Here is a 22,886-nt window from a genome sequence, read left to right on the forward strand (position 1 = left end):
TCTTTATCCATTCATCTATAGATGGAGACTTAGATTGGTCCCATGTCTTGGCTATTGTACATAATGCTGCTATGAATATGTGGGTGCAGATATCTTGTCCACATAGTGTTTTCATTTCCTTCAGACATATTCTCAGAAGTGAAATTGCTATCATATGGTAGTTCTATTTTCAATTTTTTGAGGAACCTAAATAATACTTTCTATGGAGGATATACAAGGGTGTACAAGGGTGCAAATACTGGGAGATACGGTTCATTTGGGGCCACCAAAAAACAGTCTACCATAGGATAGTTATTTTTTCTTTCCAAATATCCAGTAGCTATATATTTGTCATCACCTCTAACTGTATTGATTGTTTTAACATAACCAAAAGTTTGTTTACAATAGTATCCAACATATGTGATCGATAGGTCATACCCCTAATTATTACTAAATCTGTATGATTAAAATCATTTCAGGCTATGGTATCTTTCCCAAGCTATACTTTGTTATTCAAAAAGCACTCTGTAGTTTGAGAGGCTTTGTAGGGGTTCAAATATACCCAACTCCCAACTTTCTGAGCAGCAATTTTCTCTTTGGCGGAGAACTTCACCTCGCCTATCTTGAGGAATGCTTTCAGCGTCAAGAAACAGAACACCCAAATAACAGTCAGAGTCTAGATGATAAAGATCTTTAATTATCTTACACAACAAAGTCTAGAGAGAGGTGGTTCCAAGTTTGGTGCAGCAGTCCAATGAATCAAGTATTCAGGGTTTTTCTATCTTTCTATACATCTTCAGCCTGTTAGCTTTTCATCTTTAGACATGTCCCCCTCATGGTCACAAGATGCTCCTCACAGAACTCCACTTAAGGAAGAGAAAAGGGAGAAGTAGAGTCTCCTCTTTAAGTCTTGTCTTTTTATTTGGGAAGGAAATTTTTCCTAGAAGCTGCCTTTCCTCAATTTCTGTCATACTGTAGGCTACCCTTAACTTTCACTGGATCTGCGATTACAGTATTATCTAGCAATAAGAATCGAGTATCACTGGACAGGAAAAACCCACGCTACGCACAGTGAAGACTGTCCGGAGGCTATTTTTTAACTCACCAAAACAGACGAGAATAGCACCTTTAGAGAACCGAGGAAAACTCTCCAGGATTATGCACCCACTCACTACCGCCGCTTACTTGGTCTTAACTTCAACCTCCTGAAAACTCTCCCTGTGCGTTCTCCTTAATGAGACCCTTTGCGTCTTCCTACCCACTTCAAATATGGCCGCCAAGCCCCAGTCTCCTTTACCACCTGATCTTGGCGACAGCTCTGGCTTCATGCCCGTTTCCAAAAGGGCCTCCTCCCGCGGGACTGCAGTTCTGAGTGCGCAGGCGCGAAAGCAAGTCCTCTTCCGGGCAAAATGGCGGTGGTATTGATGTGCGGACGCCGGGAGCTTCTGCGCCTGCTACGGCCGCAGCGTCAGGTAAGGATGCCCCGGGTCTCAGCGCTGGCAAACTGCCCTGTCCCTGTGACCCGAGCTAGGGACAACTCCAGCTGGGGGCATGCGAAGACGCTGACCTGCTCACCGGCACCTGCTTCTCGTGACCTCGGGTCGCCTGAGGACGCGAGAGGGTTTCGTCCTCGACCCTGCAGGCTCAGCGGCCCCATGAAGTTGTCTCTTCCCGAAAACAAGTGTCACCGCTGCCAAGGAAACCTCGGCCTCGACCTCTGGTCCCCGGGGTGGGGCTGCGGTAGCTGAGATCCGGGATCGCCAGTTGCATGCCTTCGGGCCAGCGTGGAGAGTAGCGGTGTCCTCTGCGGTAGTGGGCTGCCTGCTTCCTGGGGGGCGAGCATCCTGGGCGACTTCTGCGCCCGGTAAAAGGTTCCATCCTCCTTTCAGTTCCACCGCGTCGCAGGGCCGTCGCAGTGGCCCCGGAGACCGCTGACCGCTGGGCTCCTGTTCCCCGCCGGCCGGTGCTGCGGGCGCCCGCACTATGTCCTCCTCGCGGCCTCCGGCCCCCGTGGCCTCAGTACCTCTGCCGTCTGGTTCGCAGAAGCCCAGGTAAGAGGCGTTTGGTCCCTGCAGCGTTAGGAGTGGCGCTTCTTGGTTAATTTGTTTTTATTTTGTTATGACCAGAGGGAAGGGCAATGTGGGGCAGAGTTCTTGTCCACAGTCCACACAGCCCCCCGGAATGGTGGTATCTCTGCTTGGGATAGACTTTTTACATCAGTTGGGAAAATGATTGAGTACAGCAGGAGAGATTTACCTTCCATACAAGGCACTGTTTGCAGTGGTGGTAAGCCACCGATGGTGATAGGAAATGATTCCAGGTGTGTGTGTATGAGAAAAATTACAACTTGCATGTCATATGCATGATTTCATAGATATTAATATGTATGAGGATGTGACCAAGTAGATATTTAGGTTTTAAAAACTAAGTTCTAAAGAAAAATTGTAAGTATAATAGTTTCGGTATGTACAAAATCGTGCCAGTGATGCTCAGATGACTGAAGTTTAGAAAACGCTGATACAGGAAATAACTTCCCAGCGTAAAGGGAAGTCATGAAATCTTACCTTAAGTAACTTATTTTCCTGCAGAGAAGGGAAAGTAAAATGTCTTTTTTTAAGCTTTGAATTCTGTGGACACTGTAGATTAACGTGGGAGAAAAAGTAGGAGTCAAAGAGAACAACCCAGTTTTGGTTATCATAAGGGAACCCTTGATTTCTGTACGTCCCTCCTACTGAATATTACACATGGCTTCCTTTTGCACAGGTTCAGGTTCCTCCAGTCATTCCTGCAACTCCCTCACCTCCAGCGGTGACTGAGGTGGCTTCTGGAGAGACTGCAGATGTAGTTCAAGCCGCTGCAGAACAGAGCTTCGCTGAACTGGGGCTGGGGTCATACACCCCAGTGGGACTGATCCAGAACTTACTAGAATTTATGCATGTTAACCTCGGCTTACCTTGGTGGGGAGCCATTGCTGCATGTAAGGGGAATACCTCCTGGACAAGGGTAGAGGAGACGGGGACTTAGAGAATAGCGGTGCTGGGAGTGGATCGAGGAAACAGTTGCAGAAGTTCAGGGTCAGAAAAGTAGATGATTCAAATGAGGGGGATAGAGGCTCACGATAGTTAGATGTACTCTACTTATGTTTCCTAAAGAGCAGTATAAAACCACTAGATCATTTGGGATTCAAGACGTATAGATGTTTGAATGTGAGCATAGAGTTCAAGTTAGGGGACGTCGTTAACAGTGAAGAGGCTGCCCTGGTCTAGGAGAGTAGAAGGCCGCGTCAGGCACTTAAACCCCAAAATGGGGAAGACACTCACACTGCCCCTCTTGTAGGCTGTCACTAGGCTTTAAATTCTGTTTCGTCCTCCACCTTGCTCCAGTGATCATCCTTTCTCTCACCTGTGTCCTCAGCTTCTCCCTCCTTACTGCCCTACTCTGAACATAGAAACATGCTCAAGCATACCATGTGTTTCTTGGAGGAAAGTTGCTTTCCTTCATCCTTAGTTCACCTTTAACTACTACTCTCTCTCCCTCCTTCCTTTCATAGCTGTTATTTAAAAGAGTATTCTGCATCCAGTGGGCTTCTTTCTTTTTACTCTTTGATCCTCAACAATCTGACTTATACTAATACAACCTCATTCTAACTGCCAGTGACATCATTGCTAAATCCACTTTTCTTTTTATACCTGACTTTTCTATATTAGGCTCTTTAGACCTTGAAGTCTATCCCTTGGCTGTTGTGAGTCTTTCCTGATTTTCTTCCTGACCACACCTTCCCATCTCCATTGCCCAATACTCTGCCTACCCCTTTAGTTCTGCTATTCTGGGTTCTGTCCGTAGCTTCCTTCTCTTTCCACTCCACATCATCCATCATACTGTTGATAAAGCCTAAGTCTGTGTCTCCCCCCGGTCTCTTCTCAGCCCAGACCCACTTGTTTGTCTACAGATACCATAAACTAAATATTTGCTGGAATGATCAGGAAATAGGAAGTGTAAGAAAAGAAATAGGAAGTAGCTAAAGCAGTAGACCACCAGATTACCTCCTACTCCAGGGATTTCTAGGACAGTGGCTTTCAAGCCTCATTCTTGGGAGCTGCAGAGTTCTATAAAGGTGCCTCTGAGAAAAGCAAAGGCCAGAGCTTGAACAGCCTATAGCCAGATTACCCCCTCAGCCAGGGCAGCTTGACTTCATCTGTTATGTATATTGGTACTACACTTAGAGTTGGGGGAGGGCGCGGGAATGAGTCCCATTGATGATAGAAAGTTTAGAAACTATTGATTAGAAAAGTGTCCTCTGTCACCGTTTTGTTCGAGGAAACAAACAGGATTCCTGGTCATGTGCTTAGAGAAGTTAATGCCAGACTTTAGTGATGTCAAAGCAGAGCCTTGAAGGAACTAAGTCATACCCCTGCCCTTTGTTTTGGGCCCCTTGGGCATGAATCACAGTGTGGAAAAGACTAGAATAAGACAGACCCTTTCAGTGAGGACCTAGACACCCTCAGCCTGGCTGCAGAACTGCTTTCACTTCACTCCAGTCCTAGTATGTGTTTTCCAGGTACAGTCCTTGCCCGCTGCCTGGTGTTTCCTCTCATCGTGAAGGGCCAACGAGAGGCAGCCAAGATCCACAACCACCTGCCAGAGATCCAGAAGTTTTCCACTCGGATCAGAGAGGCCAAGTTGGCAGGAGACCATGCTGAGTGTGAGTCAGTTGCAGAATGAGCGTGGGAGAGGACCACATTTGCACTTTTCCTGACATTCTGCTGAGGGAAACAAACAACCTAAATCAGGAGTTGCTGCAGTTGGGCAAGTTCTAAAGATTTACCTGCTTCTTGGGCCAAATGTTTCCACTGACTGGCCGGGGTCAGTTAGAAATTTCAAGGGCCAGGCGATGAGGATGGTCACCTCCACCAACATAACTTGTCAGCCTAACCATTAACTTCCCGTCACTTCACAGTTTACAAGGCCTCCTCGGAGATGACACTTTACCAGAAAAAGCATGATGTTAAACTCTTTAGACCTCTCATTCTACCTCTGACTCAGGTAAGCAAAAGCATTTCCCATTTATTCCATCCTGAACCAATCGAATTTCCTCCTCTGTGTTGCCATGCCCTAGATCCCCAAAAAAACCAGGTGGTAGTGATATTATTCATGGTTTTCAATACCATGTATAGGAAAATGAAAGCGTCCCCTCTGCTAAAGGGTCCTGACACTGTTTATCCTGTGTAATAGGCCCCGATCTTCATCTCCTTCTTCATTGCTTTGAGAGAAATGGCCAACCTTCCTGTGCCCAGCCTGCAGACAGGTGGCCTCTGGTGGTTCCAAGATCTCACCCTATCTGACCCCACCTACGTATTACCACTGGTAGTCACTGCTACAATGTGGGGTGTCCTTGAGGTAAGCCCGGGTTGGCCAAATGCCAGGCCTGCACAATGGGGAGCGGGGGTAAAGTAGTTGCGCCGAATGGTCTTTCTTCACTTCCTGGAGAAATAGAGTTGATAGGTAAGAAATTTGAGTCAGATTCACTAAAATTGACCTGCATTTGCTATTGTCCCTCTGCTTTTTTTTTTTTTTTTTTTTTTTGGCAGTTAGGTGCTGAGACTGGTATGCAAAGTTCTGATGTTCAGTGGATGAGAAATGTTATCAGATTGATGCCCCTGGCAGTCCTGCCCATAACTATCCATTTCCCCTCGGTAGGTAATGGCTTAGGGGCTGGCTCCAAGTCCTTCCACTGGCCTACCCATCTCCCAGCGAGCTGACCAGGGATGCAGCTTCTGAGGACCTTCTCTTCCTTCTCTCCAGGCGGTGTTCATGTATTGGCTCTCCTCCAATATGTTCTCCCTGGGCCAGGTGGCTTGCCTCCGGATCCCAGCTGTACGCACTGTGCTTAAAATCCCCCAGCGTGTTGTGCATGACTCTGACAAGTTACTTCCACGGGAAGGCTTCTTCAAGAGCTTCAAAAGAGGTAAGGGCCTGTCCTCTGCGAAACAGGACCAGGGGACAGTGACCTAAAAACAGGTACAGGACTGACTGTCTTACTCTTTACACAGGCTGGAAGAATGCTGAAATGGCACATCAGCTACAAGAGCGGGAGCGACGCATGCAGAATCACCTGGAGCTAGCAGCCAGGGGTAAATAACCCTTTCAGGCTAAGTTCTGTCATTTGTTTCTTCCTTCCCTTTGTTCATCTAGATTTGTTTTCTCCTCTTCCCTCAGGTCCCTTACGACAGACCTTTACCCACAACCCCCTGCTACAGCCTGGCAAGAATCACCCTCCCAACACCCCTAACAGCAGCAGCACCAAACCAAAGTCAAAGCAGCCCTGGCGTGACACGCTTGGCTGAATTCTGTTCCCTGGTCTTACTGGCAGGAACTCTCTCTCTTCAAAGACTCAACCTCACAACAAGAGTTGACACTGGGTCCTTGCCCCAGACCTAGAAACCGTGGGACGTGGAAATGTTCCTTTTTAAAAGTGGATTCCACTACAGACTCTTAGACCTAAGTGTAAAAAGCACTGGGGAGCCAAGTGATCTTCCCATCCAGAGTTAGTAAACTTCTGTACTACATGCTGCTTCCTGATACTTATTAAACAGGGAAATGGATTGTGTGCTTCAGAAAAATGAGGAATAGGTTGAGTGGTGATTAAGAGCTTAGGCCCCATTGCATAGATGTGTTCCATCCACATTTGCATTGCAGTCATAGAGGTGTGCCTCCTAAGTTCAGATTGTATCTAAATAGAATAACCACATTTGTTTACCCCAAGATTACCTATAAAATATCCTTCAAGTAGTAGATTCTTAGTAATAATTTAAAAGAATGGAAGTTGGTACACTTTTTATCTAATGCCCTAACATTTTGCTGTAGCGGTTTAGGTGTTCTCTTGGGTAGAGATTGGTTGCATCAGCCTTCAGCTACTGGCTTAAGAGGGAAGAAATACTTGGATACTTTCAAGCATAAGATTGTTTTTCGTCTTCCTACCAGGTTAATAGAAGCTGTCCCAGAGATACTATATAAAATGAAGCCACTCAAAGCTTAGGAACATAATCCTTTTATTGTCCAACACCTGTGACAGTTTCATGTCTCTCTAAAGGAGACGGAAGTTTGGAGCATTATTGGCCCTTTTAAAGGAAAAGAGGAGTGGGTAGGCACATCCAGAGGTGAGTGAATATCTTAACACATGGGAATGTGCTATTAGAACAACCAAGCCCACACCTGACATGCTCCCCACCATAGTCTGCTTTATTGTCCCTTTAAAAAAATCTGGAACAATATGTAGCAAAACAAATAAATTACTTTCCATCTCTCAAAAAGCAAGTTCAAAGTTGTTGAAGCTGCCTAGACCAGATTTCTGGAGAGGTGCCTTCAAAGAAGTGAGCTTTCCTTTTCAGCTTCCTTGGCTCCAGCCAGTAGGAGAAAGAGGCCCCTGCTTTCCACAGCTCAGGATTCCAGGAGGTATTTAGTTAGACTTGGGATCTTGTTGTTTGGGCATCTCTCCTCCATCTTCCAAATCCATCTCTGCAGCAACTGACAAACATAGGACCTGGAGGTACCATGTGGTGGATGCTATAAAGAGAACTTTGAGTCAAAACTGAGAAAAGTTCAGCTGGGCTGAGTTCCAGTGGCACTGAATGGGGCTGAGCCTGAGGGGACAGTTCAGTTAAGCCTCAGGGTTAACAACAGGAAGGGGCTATGGCAAGGGTCACTTGGAAGACTAGATTTGAGAAAAAAGTGGGGGGAGGGGGAAGTAGGCTGTACAATAGCTGAGCCAACTTGCAGATCCAGGGCTTACCCACAATCCTTCGGAGGCAACGAGGTCGTTTGTGTTCTGGCACTCTGACAATGAGGAAGTAAAAGGGCAAGCCTGAGAGGGCAATGCCAATGCCAATGAGGGAGTTGATGGTATCACTGTAAAGTGGAACAGCCACCAGGAAGATGGTGCAGAGGCAGAAGACAATGGGGAAGAGAAGGCTGAGCTAAGAGCACAGAGAAAACGGCTGGAGGTTAGACAGCTCTGGACTAACAGCCAAAATCACCCCACCTGTGAAGATCAGCGCGCTGAGCCTTCTTTCCATCCCTTCATCTCAACACACTACCACCACCAAGTCCTAGGTAAAGGTTTCTGAATAAACTGTCTTGTAAGAATCCCCTGGAGCAGACGGCGCAGAGGTAGGGTGGAGGTGAGTTACCTTGAGGGGACGAGGTCGATCTGGCTCCTTCCAGCGCAGATAAAGCTGACCCACAATAGAGAGCCCCACAAAGAACCAGTAGCTGAAGCTGTAATAGTTAATGAGCTGGAAGATGTCCTCCACACACAAGTAGATCAGTGCCATGATACCCTGTAAGCACAAGCGCAGGTGAGCTCTGCTCAGCGTGTTACCCAAGGCACTTTTCCCCCTTTATCTCCCACAAATCCATCCCCTTCTTAAGTCCTCAACATCTGTCTGTCTGTCCTTTTCTGTCCCCCCTCCTTTAGCTCCCGAGTTTCAATACCTCATTCCTTTTCTATTAAGTCAGTAGCCTCTCAATTGATTTTTCAGCCCATTCTTCAAACCTTTGCCAAGTTAACCCTCTGTAAAGCACAGCTCAAAACAGTTGCTCAAAAATTTTTTGCCTAAGAGCCTCCCCATAAAGGCTCCAAGCTGCATTTCCAGCTTTTATCTCCTACTAGCAAATTCCACACTGCCTTATCTCAGAACTTTGTGATGCTGTTTCTTTTGACCTAAAACCCATCTCTGCCGTTTGCAACCCTAACCTTAAAAATCCACTTTCAAATGCACTTTCTCCAAGAAGTCTTTCCTCATTCACCCTCTACCCCCATGGAAGTGATCATTTCTTCCATTAAACACTCCATCACTCTCTCATGGCAGTCATTACAGTGTATCCCATGTACTTATACCTCATCCTAGACCAAAGGAGGTTACCATTCCTTAGAGAAGATGGGTTCTCTCTCAGGAACCACCGCAGCAGTTAGCACAGTGCCTTGCCCACAATGGCTGTTCCGTCACTAGTTTTTCTTTTAGAATCTCTTAGAACTTTCGGGAAGCTAGAACAGTTGCATCTACTGTTACTCAAGTTGCCCCCACAATCTGGCTTTCAGCCCCATCCTTGAGATCACTTACATTGAAAAGCAGAGCTGGCACCGGTGTGAACCGCTCAACCTGAATCATGCAGATGGCGTCAGGGAGATGGCCTTCTCTTGAGCCCACAAAGAAAAGTCTATTGGGAGGAAGAAAGGAGAGGCTGAGAAACTTGTGGGATGTTAGGTGTGGCCTGGCTCATGTGCCACACAGCCCTCTCTGCCATCCCCTCCTCCAGAAGAGTTTGAATAATATGGAATGGAGTTCAAATTGAGATTAGTAAGAACTAGAGGCTGCTAATGGAAACGAGCAAAGAGGTTGTGAATATCATCTGGGGAGCACAGTGACTAACATCTGAGCCCTGGAAGCCCTCTCCTTTCCTGCCACAGTTCTTCACAACACCCCCTAGTAAAAGATGCCACTCGTACCTAGAAGCAGCCACAATGGAGGCATTGAGGCCACCAAAGCAGGACAATGCAACTGCCAGTGGAATTGTCCAGTTGAATATTCCAAAAATCTGGTCCGCAAAAGTCTAAGGGAAAGGAATGGAAAAGAGTCATTACCAGGACCTAAAAGAGATGAAAGGCATGGACAGGCATGCCCCCAGATACCCACTACTAGGAACCCAACCCCCTTCCACAATGAGGGTAACAGGACCTTTTTGCAAGCCCAGTATCCTAAGTAAACTCTTTCAAGGACTACCCCCTTCTGGGACTTTGAAGAGCTGTAATACACCCAGAAGCTGACACACACACCCTCAGCCTTCTGCTAGTGAAAATCCTTTACCACAGCAACAGCATCACTGGCCAGGATGTCCCTCATGTCTAGCACGGTGTAATAGGCCACGTTGGTCAAGATGTAGATGATGGTGACAATGGGCATGGAAATGCCGATGGAGAGGGGCAGATTCCTACAACCAAAAAGAATAATAGATACATTAATCATACAGTCACATCCCCATGTTGCCTTTGATCCTTAGACTCTGTCCCACCAGGGCTGGGGTCTCCTGTGGCATTTCTCCAGTGTCTTTGCCTTTGAAGTTGCCTAGGATAGTGGCTTAAACTCTGAACTGTTAAGAACTAAAGAGCATCAAGGGAAAGGAATATCACAATCAGAGAAAGGGCTATGCAGGAGAAATAAAAGGATTAACAAAGAACTATGTCTACAGCAAAATAATAGTACAGGAAGATGGGAGGTTTTTGGTTTTGTTTTTTACATCCAAAGGTCTCTTGGTGTCAGGATTCCTTCTCTAAGATTGTCAACATCAGAAAATTTGTCTTAAGGTTGAGAAATAGAAGAAGAAATTATGGAGGCAAATTGTGAAATCTAACATCACCAGAGAATAAGATAGACCCTCAGTAGGAAGCGCAGTGTGTATATCTAAACAAGCAACTTGGGAAAGGTGTCCACCTCACCCCTTACTCAGTTTGAGAACCCTGGGTGCCAGCCTAACCAGTGGCCAAGAGAAAGATGCAAAGACCTCTCAAGGTCCCTGTAGCCCAATAAAGCCACCGTCTCTATAAACATTTTTCACAGTGTGGGGGAGGGTGGGGTGGAGGGAAAGAAAAGAAGGGAAGAGGCAAATACTCTGGAGTCATTCAGCTTCTGTCCAGTAGGTGGAAGCACCACCCAGGCCTCCATCCTGCTTCTGTTATGTGCTCCCAGGGTTGCAACACTGGACGTGTACTTTGTTTCTCAAAGCCAAAAGGAGTTTATTATTATTCTTTTGACCTAAAAATTTAGAGAAATTCCACTCCCTGGTAAATCTTAGTTCCCAGAATCATTGAATTTTAGAGCCAGGAAAGTCTCTAGAGATCACATATTTCAACCCCCTCGATTACAGATAAGGAAGCAGGCGGAGATGGTGGGGACTCCCTAATGATCATCCAACTAGTGGAAAGACAGGTTCCAGGCCCTTGACTCCCCATGCAGCGCTCTTTTCTCTCTGCATGACTACAGGGTAATTTAGAGTAACAATGGTGGGGCAATACCCTTGACTGACAGAAACAATACCACTACATCAGTATGAGTCTGAGAAACAAGGAAGGGATCAGAAGAGAAACAGGAAGGTTTCTAGGAATCTCTGACCTTAAGTTATCCATGTGGGGATGAGAGTGGATGAAAGATCTATCAAGGAAAATCTATAAAGCAGTATACGTGAGCATATGGTACAACCTGCTTTAATTAATGCATGAAGGAATAAATGTGCAAAGGGATTTTTTTAAAAATTTCTTTTTAGGGACCAGCCCGGTGGCACAGCGGTTGGGTGCGCATGTTCCGTTTCGGCAGCCCGGGGTTCGCCAGTTTGGATCCTGGGTGCGGACATGGCACCACTTGGCAAGCCATGCTGTGGTAGGCGTTCCACATGTAAAGTGGAGGAAGATGGGCAGGGATATTAGCTCAGGGCCAGTCTTCCTCAGCAAAAAGAGGAGGATTGGCTGCAGTTACCTCAGGGCTAATCTTCCTCAAAAAAAAAAATTCTTTTTAAAACATACACAAGAAAGTTCACATCTCAGCTCTGTTACCACAATCATGGACAAGCTACTTCTCTGGGCCTCAGGCCTCCAATCTATTAAAATGGAGCTGATAAAAAGCTACCTCGGCGATTGGGGTATGCTGTCTGACACACAGAAGGAGCTCAATAAATGATAGCTATCATTATTGCCATGGAAAGTTGATGGTGAGGTACCTACCTCTCAGGATTCTTGATCTCTTCAGTGACATAGTTGAGGGTGTCCCAGCCCGAGTAGGAGAACAGAGCTGAGTACAGTCCCAGGGCAATGTCACCCACTGCAAATGAGGAGCCCTCAAAGGAATTCTCAAAGTGAGTTGAGGTTCCTGGATCCCAGAGAACATGGAAAGGCAGAAGGATTAGTGGCCTACCTCCCAACTTCAAGGGAATCCAGTAAAGGAGCAGAAGAATACAGCACTGAAGCAGGTAAGTGGCTTAGACCACCTTTGGCAGCAAGGGTACTGGTGAAGGACAGGGAACAGAAGAGAAATGCCTACAGCAATGGGCCAGAATGCAGGGTGCATCACAGGGATCTTGATGGGAAGGCCCGGGGTGGTCTTCTAGGAGCAGAGAGGCTGGAGAACAGGGTGAAGCGGTCCTGTCCTGCCCTGTAAGCTGCCGACTCCTGCCCCCTTTCTATCACCAGACAGAGCTGATACAGGGCAGAGGAAGGGCAGGACGCAGCAAGCCCAGGTCAGCAGAGTGGTTGTCGGGTAGGGGTTCATACCTGGAACCTGGAGATGAGTGGGTACAAGGAGCTCATTTCTGCCCTTGCCCACTCCCAAGGGGAGAATAATCATAACCACAGTCTTGGGCTCAACAATCTGCAAAAGCTGGCTTCCAGGGCATGACTGTCAGCTCTTTTGCCGAGATCAGCCTCCTCTGGGAGACAGCATGCATAGAAGTTAAAGGACAGGCTTTGGGGTCAGTCTGCCTGGGTACAAATTTCAGCTCCACTACTTACTAGCTAGGGACTTAAGCGAGATAATTCTGCAGCCTCAGTTTCCTCATCTATGAAATCGGAATAATAATAGTACCTACCAAATGAGATCGTGCACAAAAGGCACTTAGAGGAGTGTGGCTCATAGAAAATACTTAACAAGTATTAGTTGCTATTAATATTATGTCTTACCCTGGCCAAGTCTAACAATGCCTGCGATGATGATGGCGATCAGAGCCAATACTTTAGCATAGGTGAAAATATCTTGTACCAGGGTTCCCCACTTGACATAGGCACAGTTAATGAAGGTTAAGAGACCTGCAAGAAAAATAATACCGATTGGTGACTGACCCTACCATCCAGAGGGCCGTAGATTCCCAAGCAATTTTTCCAGTAGCAGTCACCAAAATAGACCCTTTGGCCAAAGACAGAAGTGTTTGGGCTCTGACCTGTTCTACAATGGAAACCTCTGCCCAGAATGTCGATGCCACCATCATTCAAAGGCACTTGCTGAGCAGCTGTGTACATAGCACCAAGCACAAACAGAAACACACACACGCCCTCAGCACTTAGACAGGAGACACAAAACAAAGTGACTGTGGACTTGCTTACATACAAAATGCTCACAGCAGGGGCAGGCAACTGGTATCCGTACAGGATTAATGATGTGTTCCGGCTGCTGGCTCTGAAAAGTCATGGTCTCTCCACCCCCTACCCACTGTGATGGGCTCCAGGGACCCAGCACTCTGACGCTGTGGTAACCTTGACGAGTCCTGTTGTGACTTATCCAATGTCTGGGCCAGCAGGTCAGGACGTGTGGCCAAGGATTAGGATAGGTGCCAGACTTCCTGCTACTGCCTGCCAGCTCAGCTGCTTGTTTTCGTGCTTGGAAAGATTCTTGGAGCCGAGGTTCCTATAAAATGGGGACAGGACGTTTTTCCCGACTACCCAACGCAAAAGTAAGAGCTGCAAACATTCCTCCAGTCCTTCTACCCCAGGGTGGAGGCCATTCCTTCACCTGGCCGAGCTACAGTAAAGGTCACAGATCGCCCTTAGGGCCAGGATTCTTAACCTAGGACTTCCACAATGCCTGAAATTCTTTGCAAAGTGTTATGTACATGTGTCCAAAGTATATTCATTTTTGTAAGAAAAACCTCCATAACTTTCATCAGAATCTCAGAGAAAGCCATCACCCCCAAAAAAGTTACAATCAGCTACTTCAGAAGAAGAAATTCAAGAAGGGAAGCCCACACATGCTGTGAGGTTGACCAACAGCCCCAGGATGTGGTGGGGAAGAAAGTCAAAAGAAACAATTCTGAAACTCAGCAGAATGTTCCTCAATCCCCCAGCAACCTCTTAAACAGGCAGGGAGGCACCCACCCCACACCTTCCCCACTGCGGCAGTGAATCACTTCACTGCTCTCTCCTTCCCAGCTCAGCAACTGGAGGGCTCCAGAGGCAAGGTCAGAGTCAGCCTGCCTGACCAGGGCAGAGTGAGGCCCAGTGCTGGGCTTGCCTGCTTCAGGCCACCAGCACAGTCAGGAAGTACTCCCTGTCTACTCAGAACGGCTGTCCCATCTTCTGTCTCTCTCTCCCCCTCACTTAAGCCTCTCCTAGTCTACTTGCTGCCCAAGTTCTTTTCTGTTCTTTCAGAAACAGGGCATTCCTGTCCCATACAAACATTTGACTTTCTGCCTAACACACAAGACAATAAACACGAACCTTACTACAGGGCTGGGCAAAAATGCACCCTAACTCCAGGCCTGCCCAGTGCTAAGTTAATCATTAAAGACACAAGTGGGCAGTCTCCACAAGCATCCCACAAAATGGCCAAAGTGCTTGTATCTCGCCCTCCACAATCTTTCAGATGTGTTGATGCCCTTCAGCCAGTCACCCAGCCTTGTCTCCCCACTGGCCTTCTGCCTCCAGCCACTCAGCAGCCCTCAGGCCACTTCCCTTCCACCTCTACCCTCGAGCCTGCTGCTGGCTTACAAATGTAACACAAGCTGCCTTCGCAACTAGAAACACCAGGGACTCCTAATGCTGCCATATTCACAAGGGAATGGGACCCCTAATTAAAATTCATGGTTAGCCCTCAGGGCAACCACGGGTCACAACACCAAACTGGGGTGGGCTCAAGGGACTGCTTGTGGTTTATTGTCAGGCTGCAGCGTGTGCCACAAGGTTCTGTTCTCAGCTCTGTCCAGGGATGTGGGCGGGGAAAAGCCAACTCATCATGCTTTACAACAACAAATTCTGAAATGAAAATACATGGATTATTTACATTTTAATCCCTACTGCTTCTCTACTCTCATGTCTACCCATTTGTATCCCTCCTTTTGCCCACCAGTATTTCCCCTCCCCCACTGACCCACCATCTTGCCCTGGTCTGCTCTCTTTGTTGAGCACAGAGGGTTCTGTTTGAAAGAAGAAGGGAATCCTATGAAAATAAACCAGGGCCCAGAGGAACTGCCTGAAGAGAGCTGGCCCTCACCTTCCCCAGAGCCCAGCTTTCTCCAGGGCCTCTTGGCCGTGGGAGCAGGAAATGGGTATGGCAGGCAGCAGTGCTGACTGGGCTCTTTGTCCCCATGCCCAGCGGATACAGCTGACCGGAGGCCCCAGAGCCCAGCCAAGTGCACTGTTCTTGAAGTGCAGCCCAACCTCCTGCTTCAGAGGCAGGGACAGGAGGGGTTTATGGGGGTAGAATGATATGGAGGCAACTGCAAGTTACCCTCAAGGACAGAGATGCCCCACCCTCCTATGTCTAGGTGCAATTCAATCCCCACCTAACACTGGGCCAAGTCCACAGGAAGATGGCCTGAAGTCACCTTGGACCCTTGACTCAGGTGCAACTCCATTCCTGCTTTGACCCCTGCTTTGGAGGAAGGAGAAGCTGTGAACAAGTCACTCCTATAATCATCTAAAGAGACGCCCCTGAATGGATCATCAAACCCAGCCTATATGGGCTCCCCTGGAGCAGGAGGCTAGTTCTAGCTCTAAGGCCCAGCGTCAGCTATAGCACCAAAAGCCAGGAGAGCATCACCTAGGTTGATTCAGAACAGAACAAAGCTTGCAGCCCACTCAGGATCAGACGCCCAGATTTAGTTCAGATGCTCAAACTAAACAGTCCCTGAAAAAGAATGGTAAACCTACAATTCTCCCAGCACCATTAGTTTTAAATACATAAAATGTAACACACAAAACTTAGGCCACTATTTAATCCATTTTCTGCTTCAAATTCCCAGAGAGTGTAACACCTCGATACTTTATTAGACAACTCATTCCATTTTTAAAGAGATCAATAGGGGCCGGCCCAGTGGCACAGCAATTAAGTGCACACATTCTGCTTCAGCGGCCCGGGGTTCACTGGTTCAGATCCTGGGTGCGGACATGGCACCACTTGGCATGCCATGCTGTGGTAGGCGTCCCACATATAAAGTAGGGAAAGATGGGCACAGATGTTAGCTCGGGGCCAGTATTCCTCAGCGAAAAGAGGATTGGCTGCAGTCAGCTCAGGGCTAATCTTCCTCAAAAAATAAAAAATAAAGAGATCAATAGCTCTTCCTTCCACTAAGCCAACAGCTTCTTCCTTGCAACTTTTACCCAGTAGTCCTAGACCTCTCCTCTGGAGCCACCCAGAATCCAGCTCAACCCTCTTCCACATAATGACCCTTCTTCTCATTAAGGATTAACATCCTTTCCCTCTTTCAGGCTAAAAACCTGAAAGTTTCTTCAACCTCTTGTGTGATAAATGTGGCTTCCAGACCACACTCACTATCCCAGTTCTCTCCTCTGCACTTACTTCACTTTGTCAGTGTCCCACTGGAAACGTGACACCCACACAGAAAACTCCAGACATTGTTGCAGACTACAGAGTCTCAGTTTTAATTCATTGTCAACTACAACTCCTTTCTTTCCCAACCTCAACTGACCAGCTTTTCCCTCTAGCCCTTTTTGGGCCCATAAAAGTGATTTTTTTTAAATCCCAAATATGGGACTTTACATTTATTCCTAGTAACCTTCCTCTGTGAATTTTTAAGCATCATTCCCACCTACTAGAAATGGACTTTTCCCCTTAATTTTATCAGTTAGTTCAAATGCCTTCGATTTTGTGGAATCTGCAAATTTGATTAGCATACGTCCTCAGTTTTCACTGAAGTCACTGATAAAAGCGTTGACTAGCATAGGCAGAACCCTGTAGTCTACCACGATAGACCTTCCTCTATGCCTAATTATTCCACAACATCAACGAAGAATCCATCAAACTATTCTTTTATCTACTCCACCTTTTTCCACCTTGTCAACAAGAAGGTCATGAGAGCTTGCCAAGAACCTCTCTGAAAGCTGTATACACATACCTCTGCTCTAGCAATCTAATGATGCCATCAAATGCTTCAAATAAAATTAGTAAATATACTGGAATGTCCATAGCTATACCACTGTCATAGTCAAAAATTGGAAACAACCCAAATGCCAGTCAATAGTGGAGTGGCTAAACAAATACCATGGAATACTAAACAGCAGTAAGAATGGACCATCTACCACTACAGATAAAAAGATGGATGGACTTCATAAACATACTAAGTGAAAAAGCCAGACACAAAAGAGTACATACCCTTTAATATCCATTTACATAAAAATAGGCAAAACTAATGTATGCTTCTAGAAGTCAGAACAGTGATTTCCCTTCATGTGAGTGTGGGGGGCAAGAGGGAGTGACTGAGAGAAACCAGGGGGCTGGTTTCTTGATGTGAATGCTGTTTACACATATGTGTTCAGTTTGTGAAAATTGATCAAGCTATACACTGACATGTGCACTGTTGCTTTTGTACATTACACTTGAATAAAAAATTAAAATTTGAGGCGGACCTGGTGGCATAGTGGTTAAGTTCACATGCTCCACTTCAGTGGCCTGGGGTTTACAGGTTCTGATCCTGGGCGCCAACCTATACACCATTCGTCAAGCCACACTGTGGCGGCATCCCACACAGAAGAACTAGAAGGACTTACAACTAGGATATACAACTATGACCTGGAGCTTCAGGGAGAAAAAAAAGGGGGAAATTGGCAACAGATGTTGCACCCTTTCTAGGTTAGCAATCCTTTTGCTAGGCAAAGTTAGAAGAAAAATGGGACTGTGGCCTCCTCCTTTCTCTCCACCATCTATCATCACAGAACTAACTGCCCTCAGAGCATCCAGCCCTGTCCTCGCTGTTCTTGCTCTGAACATTCCTCTCAGAGCTTCCTGTCCTCAGTCGCTTCTTCAGGTCTGTGTTTCTGCCGGGCGTGAACCTTCAGGACACTCCCCTCGCAGTTCTGGGCCACTCTTGTATTTTGTCTTGGTTACATCATCTCCCAGCATCTCTTATATCACATTTCTAAAACTCTAAGCTGATCAAAAAGCAATGTGTTCAATCACATTGGTTTCTTCAGATGATTCTCCTTTTCTTTCTAAAAAGATAATTTTCACCTATTTTATCAGAATGTCATTTTGAAAAGCTCCTGGTCTTTTTTTTTTTATCCCTGGCTATGAGATTATAATTCTTTCCCCTTAACTTTTCTTCCATCTCTTTGTCTAAAATTTAGAGCAGATTCCAGAGAAAACCCAGCATTTCTTTTTCTGGGAGGGACAAACTCTGAGCAGGCATAGTCACTTCCTCACAAGGATTTCACATTTCCCCTGGTTATGGTAAATAATACTACTACTATGTCCTTATCCTTTAGAGATTCATTTTGAAGTCTTTATGGGTTAAATGATATGATGTCTTGGATTTGCTTTAAATAATCTAGTGGGTGAGGGAGGGGTGGTTGGAATATAGATAAAATAACGTTGATAATCATTCATGCTGGCACTGGAATCCTGGGAGTTCATCATATTATTCACTCTACTTTTGTATATGTTTGAAACTTTCCATAATAAACCATTTCTTAAAAATTTATAGAGGTACTGCTTCTAATAGAATGCAACTGGTTTTAGCAAAAGATGCTCAGCGAGTTGAGGCTTCCATCACTACTATATTTTCCCTTTTGTACAAATTTTATAGTCTTTATTATCTATTATTCTTTATTAGGAAAGCAAAATATTTATTCTCCCGCTGATCTGATGGATGGTGTGCAGTATATGCCCACAGTTACATTATTCCTACTTCTTTTTGCTTTTATCCTCTGTTCTCTTAACCATGCTTCTCCCTTAGGATGAGGATTTATTTCCATGCACTATTACTACGGGAGACCTTCAGGAAAATGCCCTAAATGGAACCCAAGCACCTCTGACAACACCATGTAAATAATTCTTCTTGCCAAGGTAAGCAGATAGGATTAACTGAGGCCAGGGTTTTTGTGCCCTTTCTAAGAGATAGGCCACATATCTGGGGTGAGGGAGGGAAGATTTCCCGTTTAGCTGTAAGAAGAAACCCACCTGCAGGCAGAGAGCTGGAAGCAGCACTGGGTGGTCCTGTTCATTACATTTGTTGGGAAAGAAAAAAAGGGCAAGTGAAATCCTTTGACAGGCCTCTGTGCCTTGGTGTACTGAAATTTCCCTCTCGCTGCAATCAAAAGAATCAAAACGTGACCTTGCCCAGAGGGAGCAGGCATCCCCTCTTACAGCACATCCTCCTCCAAGTACCTCTCTCTTTGATAGACGACATCAATCTCAGCGCTTCCAGCAAGTCCATCACTCTTAAACAAGGTGTACTCTTTCACTGTCAAATCTAATCAAGTACGGAACTGTTCCCTCCTTGCGGTAAAAGTAAAAAGCAACTATATTTATTAGCTTTATTTTTAACGTTTGCAGATATGAGTCCAAAAGCCTCATTCCCAATCTTCTACCCTATTTTCTCTAAATGCATTCCTGAGCACCGTTTCCAGCTTTATTCTTCTTTCTATGTACTATCTCCTAGCCTCCAAAATACCCAGATTTAGTTTTATCTGTGCATTTTACTCTTTTCCTCTAAAATTTCAGTTTACAGCCTTATTAAACGCATCTCTCCCAATCTCTGTGAAATCTGCTCTATGCCTTGCCAGAGTCCATCCTTCCGGTATCTTAGCATTTACAATCAGGTACTATGTTCTCTGGTCTCTTTTCTCCTTCACACACACAGCCTTTGATTGACAGAGGGATGAAAATTCCACCTGCCACTCAGTTCACTATCTTCAACTTCAAAGTCACCAGTGAGACATGTCAGGTGTCTTCTGATGTGTGACATCATTCATCCTACAGCAATGGGCACAAGGATAGCAGTCCATGGGCTTAATTGGCACAAAGAGCTCTTCATCATACGTCGCCCAAGAAAAACCACACGTCTCTGCAGTAGGCTTGTCTACGTGGAGTCAGTCACAGCGCTCAGGGAGCAGCCAAGCCCCTTAACTGGTATGCTCAGGCCTGCTAATACCCAGATGTCTCCAGAATACCGCTGCTACTTCCTCAGAAGAACTAAATTTAAGCTCTCGGAAAAAGCCTCAGATCTGTTGCCTGAACCCAGCAATTTCAAGCCTTTCCTCCTTTTCTCTGCTGTATCTCCATTTGTTTTGTTTGTGTTGTCTAATGCCAGTTTAGGATACTCTCTACACCTTAAAAATCACTTTTCCTCCTTGATGTATTATTTCTTCCATCCTTCTCAGATGCTGTTATAGCTCTCAGATAACAGATGGTCCTCAAACTCATTTACCTTTCTAGGCTACAGAACCGTTTCGCTTACTCAGGCATCATGGGTGAGAGCATCTGGCAAGAAGACACACCAAGCATAAACCCTATGGGTCACTGGAGCAGATTCCTCCTACTCCGCCTCCTGGAACTCAGTCAGCTCTAGAGTCGCTGTGGCTCTGCGCCACTCTGAGGGGCACCCGGAGGCTCGCATACTAAGCCACTCCATCTGCTCCCTCTCACAGCCGGCCAGTCCTTGGTAATCGGATCCTTACTGGTTTGCTCAGCTAGGTCTAGTTCAGCTCCTCAGAAACAGGACCCCAAGCCTGAGCGAGCATCAGAATCACCTGAGGAATGTTAATGGCCAGCTTCAGGGCTCCACCCCAGAAGTCCTGATGCAGAAGGTCTGAGACAGGCATTCCCAGGGGAGTCTGATGATCTGCCTGCTTTGGGTGTGCTACCTTCCGTAATCACATACAGAACAGCCTTGATCAAAATAAGCCTAAACTCTTCACTTAACTCAGCCTTCCTCTATCCTGGCTACACACTGGCATCATTTGACAAGGTTTAACAAAGTCCAGTGCTCAGGCCGCACCCAGGCCAATGAAGTCAGGAACTCTGGGATGGAGCCCAGGTATCGGCATGTTTACGCTCCCCAGGTGATTCTAAAGCATGGTGACACCTGAGAGCCTCTCTTTCCAAGGCCCCCATCAGTTCTCCTCAACAGCAACTTCTGCTTCCTCAATTCTTGTTCTCTAAGCCAATTCCCATTCTTCTGCCCAGCGGTTCAGATTTATTTGGTTGGGGAAACAGGAGGGAGAGGAAGAGGCTGCGAGTATTTTTTCAAACCCCCTTGGTGATTCCAATGTACAGCCAGGGTTGGGACCCACTGACCCCAGCTCCTTTCCCAACCTCCTCCAGGCTATCCCCTCAGCTTCTTCTGAGGCAGAGAGAAAGAGAACAGAAAAAGGAAGAGACGAAGGATGAACCCCTGAAGAGCCCTGAAGACCAAACCAGCACAGAGCTCTACGCATCCACACACTTCACTTACGCCGGTGAAGAGTTTGTCTCAAAGTTCACAGTGAACCCACACCAGAAAGAACCCAAGGCTCTGACTTTAGCCTGTTTGTTGCTGTGAATGTGGAACACGAAATGTAAGATTCCCCACCTCCAATTTACAATGGCTCTTGGGAAAACCCCTCTGGGAGAGGTAACTAGCTTCCAAGTAAAAGGTTCAAAGAGCAAAAATCAGTTGGGGGCCCAGCATCTGGCTGTTCCACCTCATTAGCCACAAGTACCAGAAATCAGTGGTTCTGGTACCAGGAAAAGCTGCACAAGGACACGTAGCCAGAGCTCTCAGACAGACAGAGATCCGAAGTCCTCTACAGTCCACGAGCAGCTCTAGGAGACTCAGGACGAGCTGTCTGCCCTCCCCTCTGCCCAGCTCCCACAGCGGCCCTCAGCCTCCTACCACTACCCTGAAAATCAAAGGCACACAATGCCCTTCTTGGCCAAGCTGAATCTGGAAGCATTTCTTCTGTCCATTCATCCAGCTGACGTTTGTTGAAGCACCGACTACACACAAGTCAGCAGGGTCAAGTGTCAGGGACACAAAGACTCTTTGCCTGATCCCTAAAGAACAGTAGTCTGTTCCCAGGGGGGCCCTGAGTAGATGTTGGCTGACTGGTACGTGGGCAGACTGAGGACACAGGAGCTAAAATGTCCTGTTAACAAAAGGCAAAAAACCTAGGTTACAGGATGGATAAGAGTAGGCAAGGCAGGAACACAACTGTCCAACACTGCCAACAGTGGACTGATGCATGTCAGCTCCAAAGAAGGGGCAGTCATGTGGAGGAGGACTTCTGGACACCTAGCCCTGACTCTGCCAAGAGAAAAGTTCCACCTCTCCTGCAAAAGAGGAAGAAGAGTCTCGGCCCTCCTTTCTTTTTTCTTTTTTTTAAAGATTTTATTTTTCCGTTTTCTCCCCAAAGCCCCCAGGTACGTAGTTGTATATTTTTAGTTGTGGGTCCTTCCAGTTGTGGCATGTGGGATGTCACCTCAGCATGGCTTGACAAGCAGTGCCATGTCTGCACTGTGGATCCAAACCAGCAAAACCCTAGGCCACCAAAGCGGAGAGCACGAACCCAACCACTCGGCCACAGGGCCGGCCCCTCAGCCCTCCTCTCTGATCTCTGAGCTACTGTAAAATTAAAACTGCTTTTAAGTCATCCAAAGACAGAATGTAGAAAGTAAAGTTTTTAGAAATTAATCAGATCCATATGACCGTGAATACAATTTGCAGCAGCAGATACCGTTTTAGACTGACAATTATGTGTTAGGTCATTTACATTCTTATATACGTCATCTAATTTAATCTGACAGAGTACATTTATTATCTTTATCTTACAATTGAGAAAACTGAGGCCATTCAGCCAGTAGCCAGCTCCAAAGCTTGTATACACATTCCACCACACCATGTGCCTCCCTATTTGTATGCAAGGACTGGAACAATTCCAGCGTTAGAATTCCACGGGTGGAAAGCTTGGGTGCCCTTAGTCAGCATTTCTCTCCCTTGATCAGTGCAGAGGATACCCTCATCCTTTGGGAGGCAGCAACGAGACTGCCTTTGTATCTGGGACTGGAAGTGGGATCATCTCCCCCTGGGGTAATGGGGCTTCTGGCTAGAGAGAACTGGAGCAATCCTCAAAAAACTCAGAAGCCAGAATAATCAGCTTC

General features: G+C 46.5%; 2 protein-coding genes and 1 long non-coding RNA gene across 13 annotated transcripts in view; 1 reads left to right on the top strand and 2 right to left on the bottom strand.

Moving 5' to 3' along the window:
* Window positions 1-656: 656 nt before the first annotated feature.
* Window positions 657-1,222, bottom strand: LOC139077777 (uncharacterized). Its single transcript, XR_011530250.1, has 2 exons — window positions 1,085-1,222; window positions 657-845 (listed from the first exon to the last, which is right to left on the bottom strand). It is a non-coding gene; the product is annotated as an uncharacterized lncRNA (long non-coding RNA).
* An 83-nt stretch (window positions 1,223-1,305) lies between these two features.
* Window positions 1,306-6,545, top strand: OXA1L (OXA1L mitochondrial inner membrane protein). Its single transcript, XM_070586540.1, has 10 exons — window positions 1,306-1,451; window positions 1,869-2,030; window positions 2,743-2,956; window positions 4,538-4,681; window positions 4,937-5,022; window positions 5,212-5,376; window positions 5,568-5,672; window positions 5,782-5,944; window positions 6,030-6,110; window positions 6,196-6,545. Exons 1-10 carry the CDS (start codon window positions 1,389-1,391, stop codon window positions 6,321-6,323), a joined length of 1,311 nt encoding a protein of 436 aa, XP_070442641.1. The 5' UTR covers window positions 1,306-1,388; the 3' UTR covers window positions 6,324-6,545.
* Window positions 6,546-7,011: 466 nt separating this feature from the next.
* SLC7A7 (solute carrier family 7 member 7) overlaps window positions 7,012-22,886 on the bottom strand; it is a 58,473-nt gene continuing 42,598 nt past the window's right edge. For all 11 annotated transcript variants that reach the window (XM_070586506.1, XM_008528962.2, XM_008528960.2 and 8 more), the window contains 8 exons: window positions 12,701-12,826; window positions 11,750-11,894; window positions 9,843-9,966; window positions 9,485-9,588; window positions 9,099-9,195; window positions 8,166-8,315; window positions 7,769-7,952; window positions 7,012-7,542 (listed from right to left, as the gene is read on the bottom strand). In XM_070586506.1, coding sequence (XP_070442607.1) covers window positions 7,436-7,542; window positions 7,769-7,952; window positions 8,166-8,315; window positions 9,099-9,195; window positions 9,485-9,588; window positions 9,843-9,966; window positions 11,750-11,894; window positions 12,701-12,826 — 1,037 coding nt within the window. In that variant the 3' untranslated portion in view covers window positions 7,012-7,435. The remainder of the gene's footprint in view (window positions 7,543-7,768; window positions 7,953-8,165; window positions 8,316-9,098; window positions 9,196-9,484; window positions 9,589-9,842; window positions 9,967-11,749; window positions 11,895-12,700; window positions 12,827-22,886) is intronic.

Source organism: Equus przewalskii, chromosome 1, assembly GCF_037783145.1.
Source record: "Equus przewalskii isolate Varuska chromosome 1, EquPr2, whole genome shotgun sequence".
NCBI lineage: Eukaryota > Metazoa > Chordata > Mammalia > Perissodactyla > Equidae > Equus > Equus przewalskii.

What these genes read in the sequence shown, in the direction of transcription:
- OXA1L (XM_070586540.1), top strand. Translation starts at nt 1,389, where the DNA reads ATGGCGGTGGTATTGATGTGCGGACGCCGGGAGCTTCTGCGCCTGCTA. An exon ending in TGCTACGGCCGCAGCGTCAG is followed by an intron (nt 1,452 to 1,868) that starts GTAAGGATGCCC and finishes TCCTCCTTTCAG; the next exon opens with TTCCACCGCGTCGCAGGGCC. An exon ending in CCTGGAGCTAGCAGCCAGGG is followed by an intron (nt 6,111 to 6,195) that starts GTAAATAACCCT and finishes CTCTTCCCTCAG; the next exon opens with GTCCCTTACGACAGACCTTT.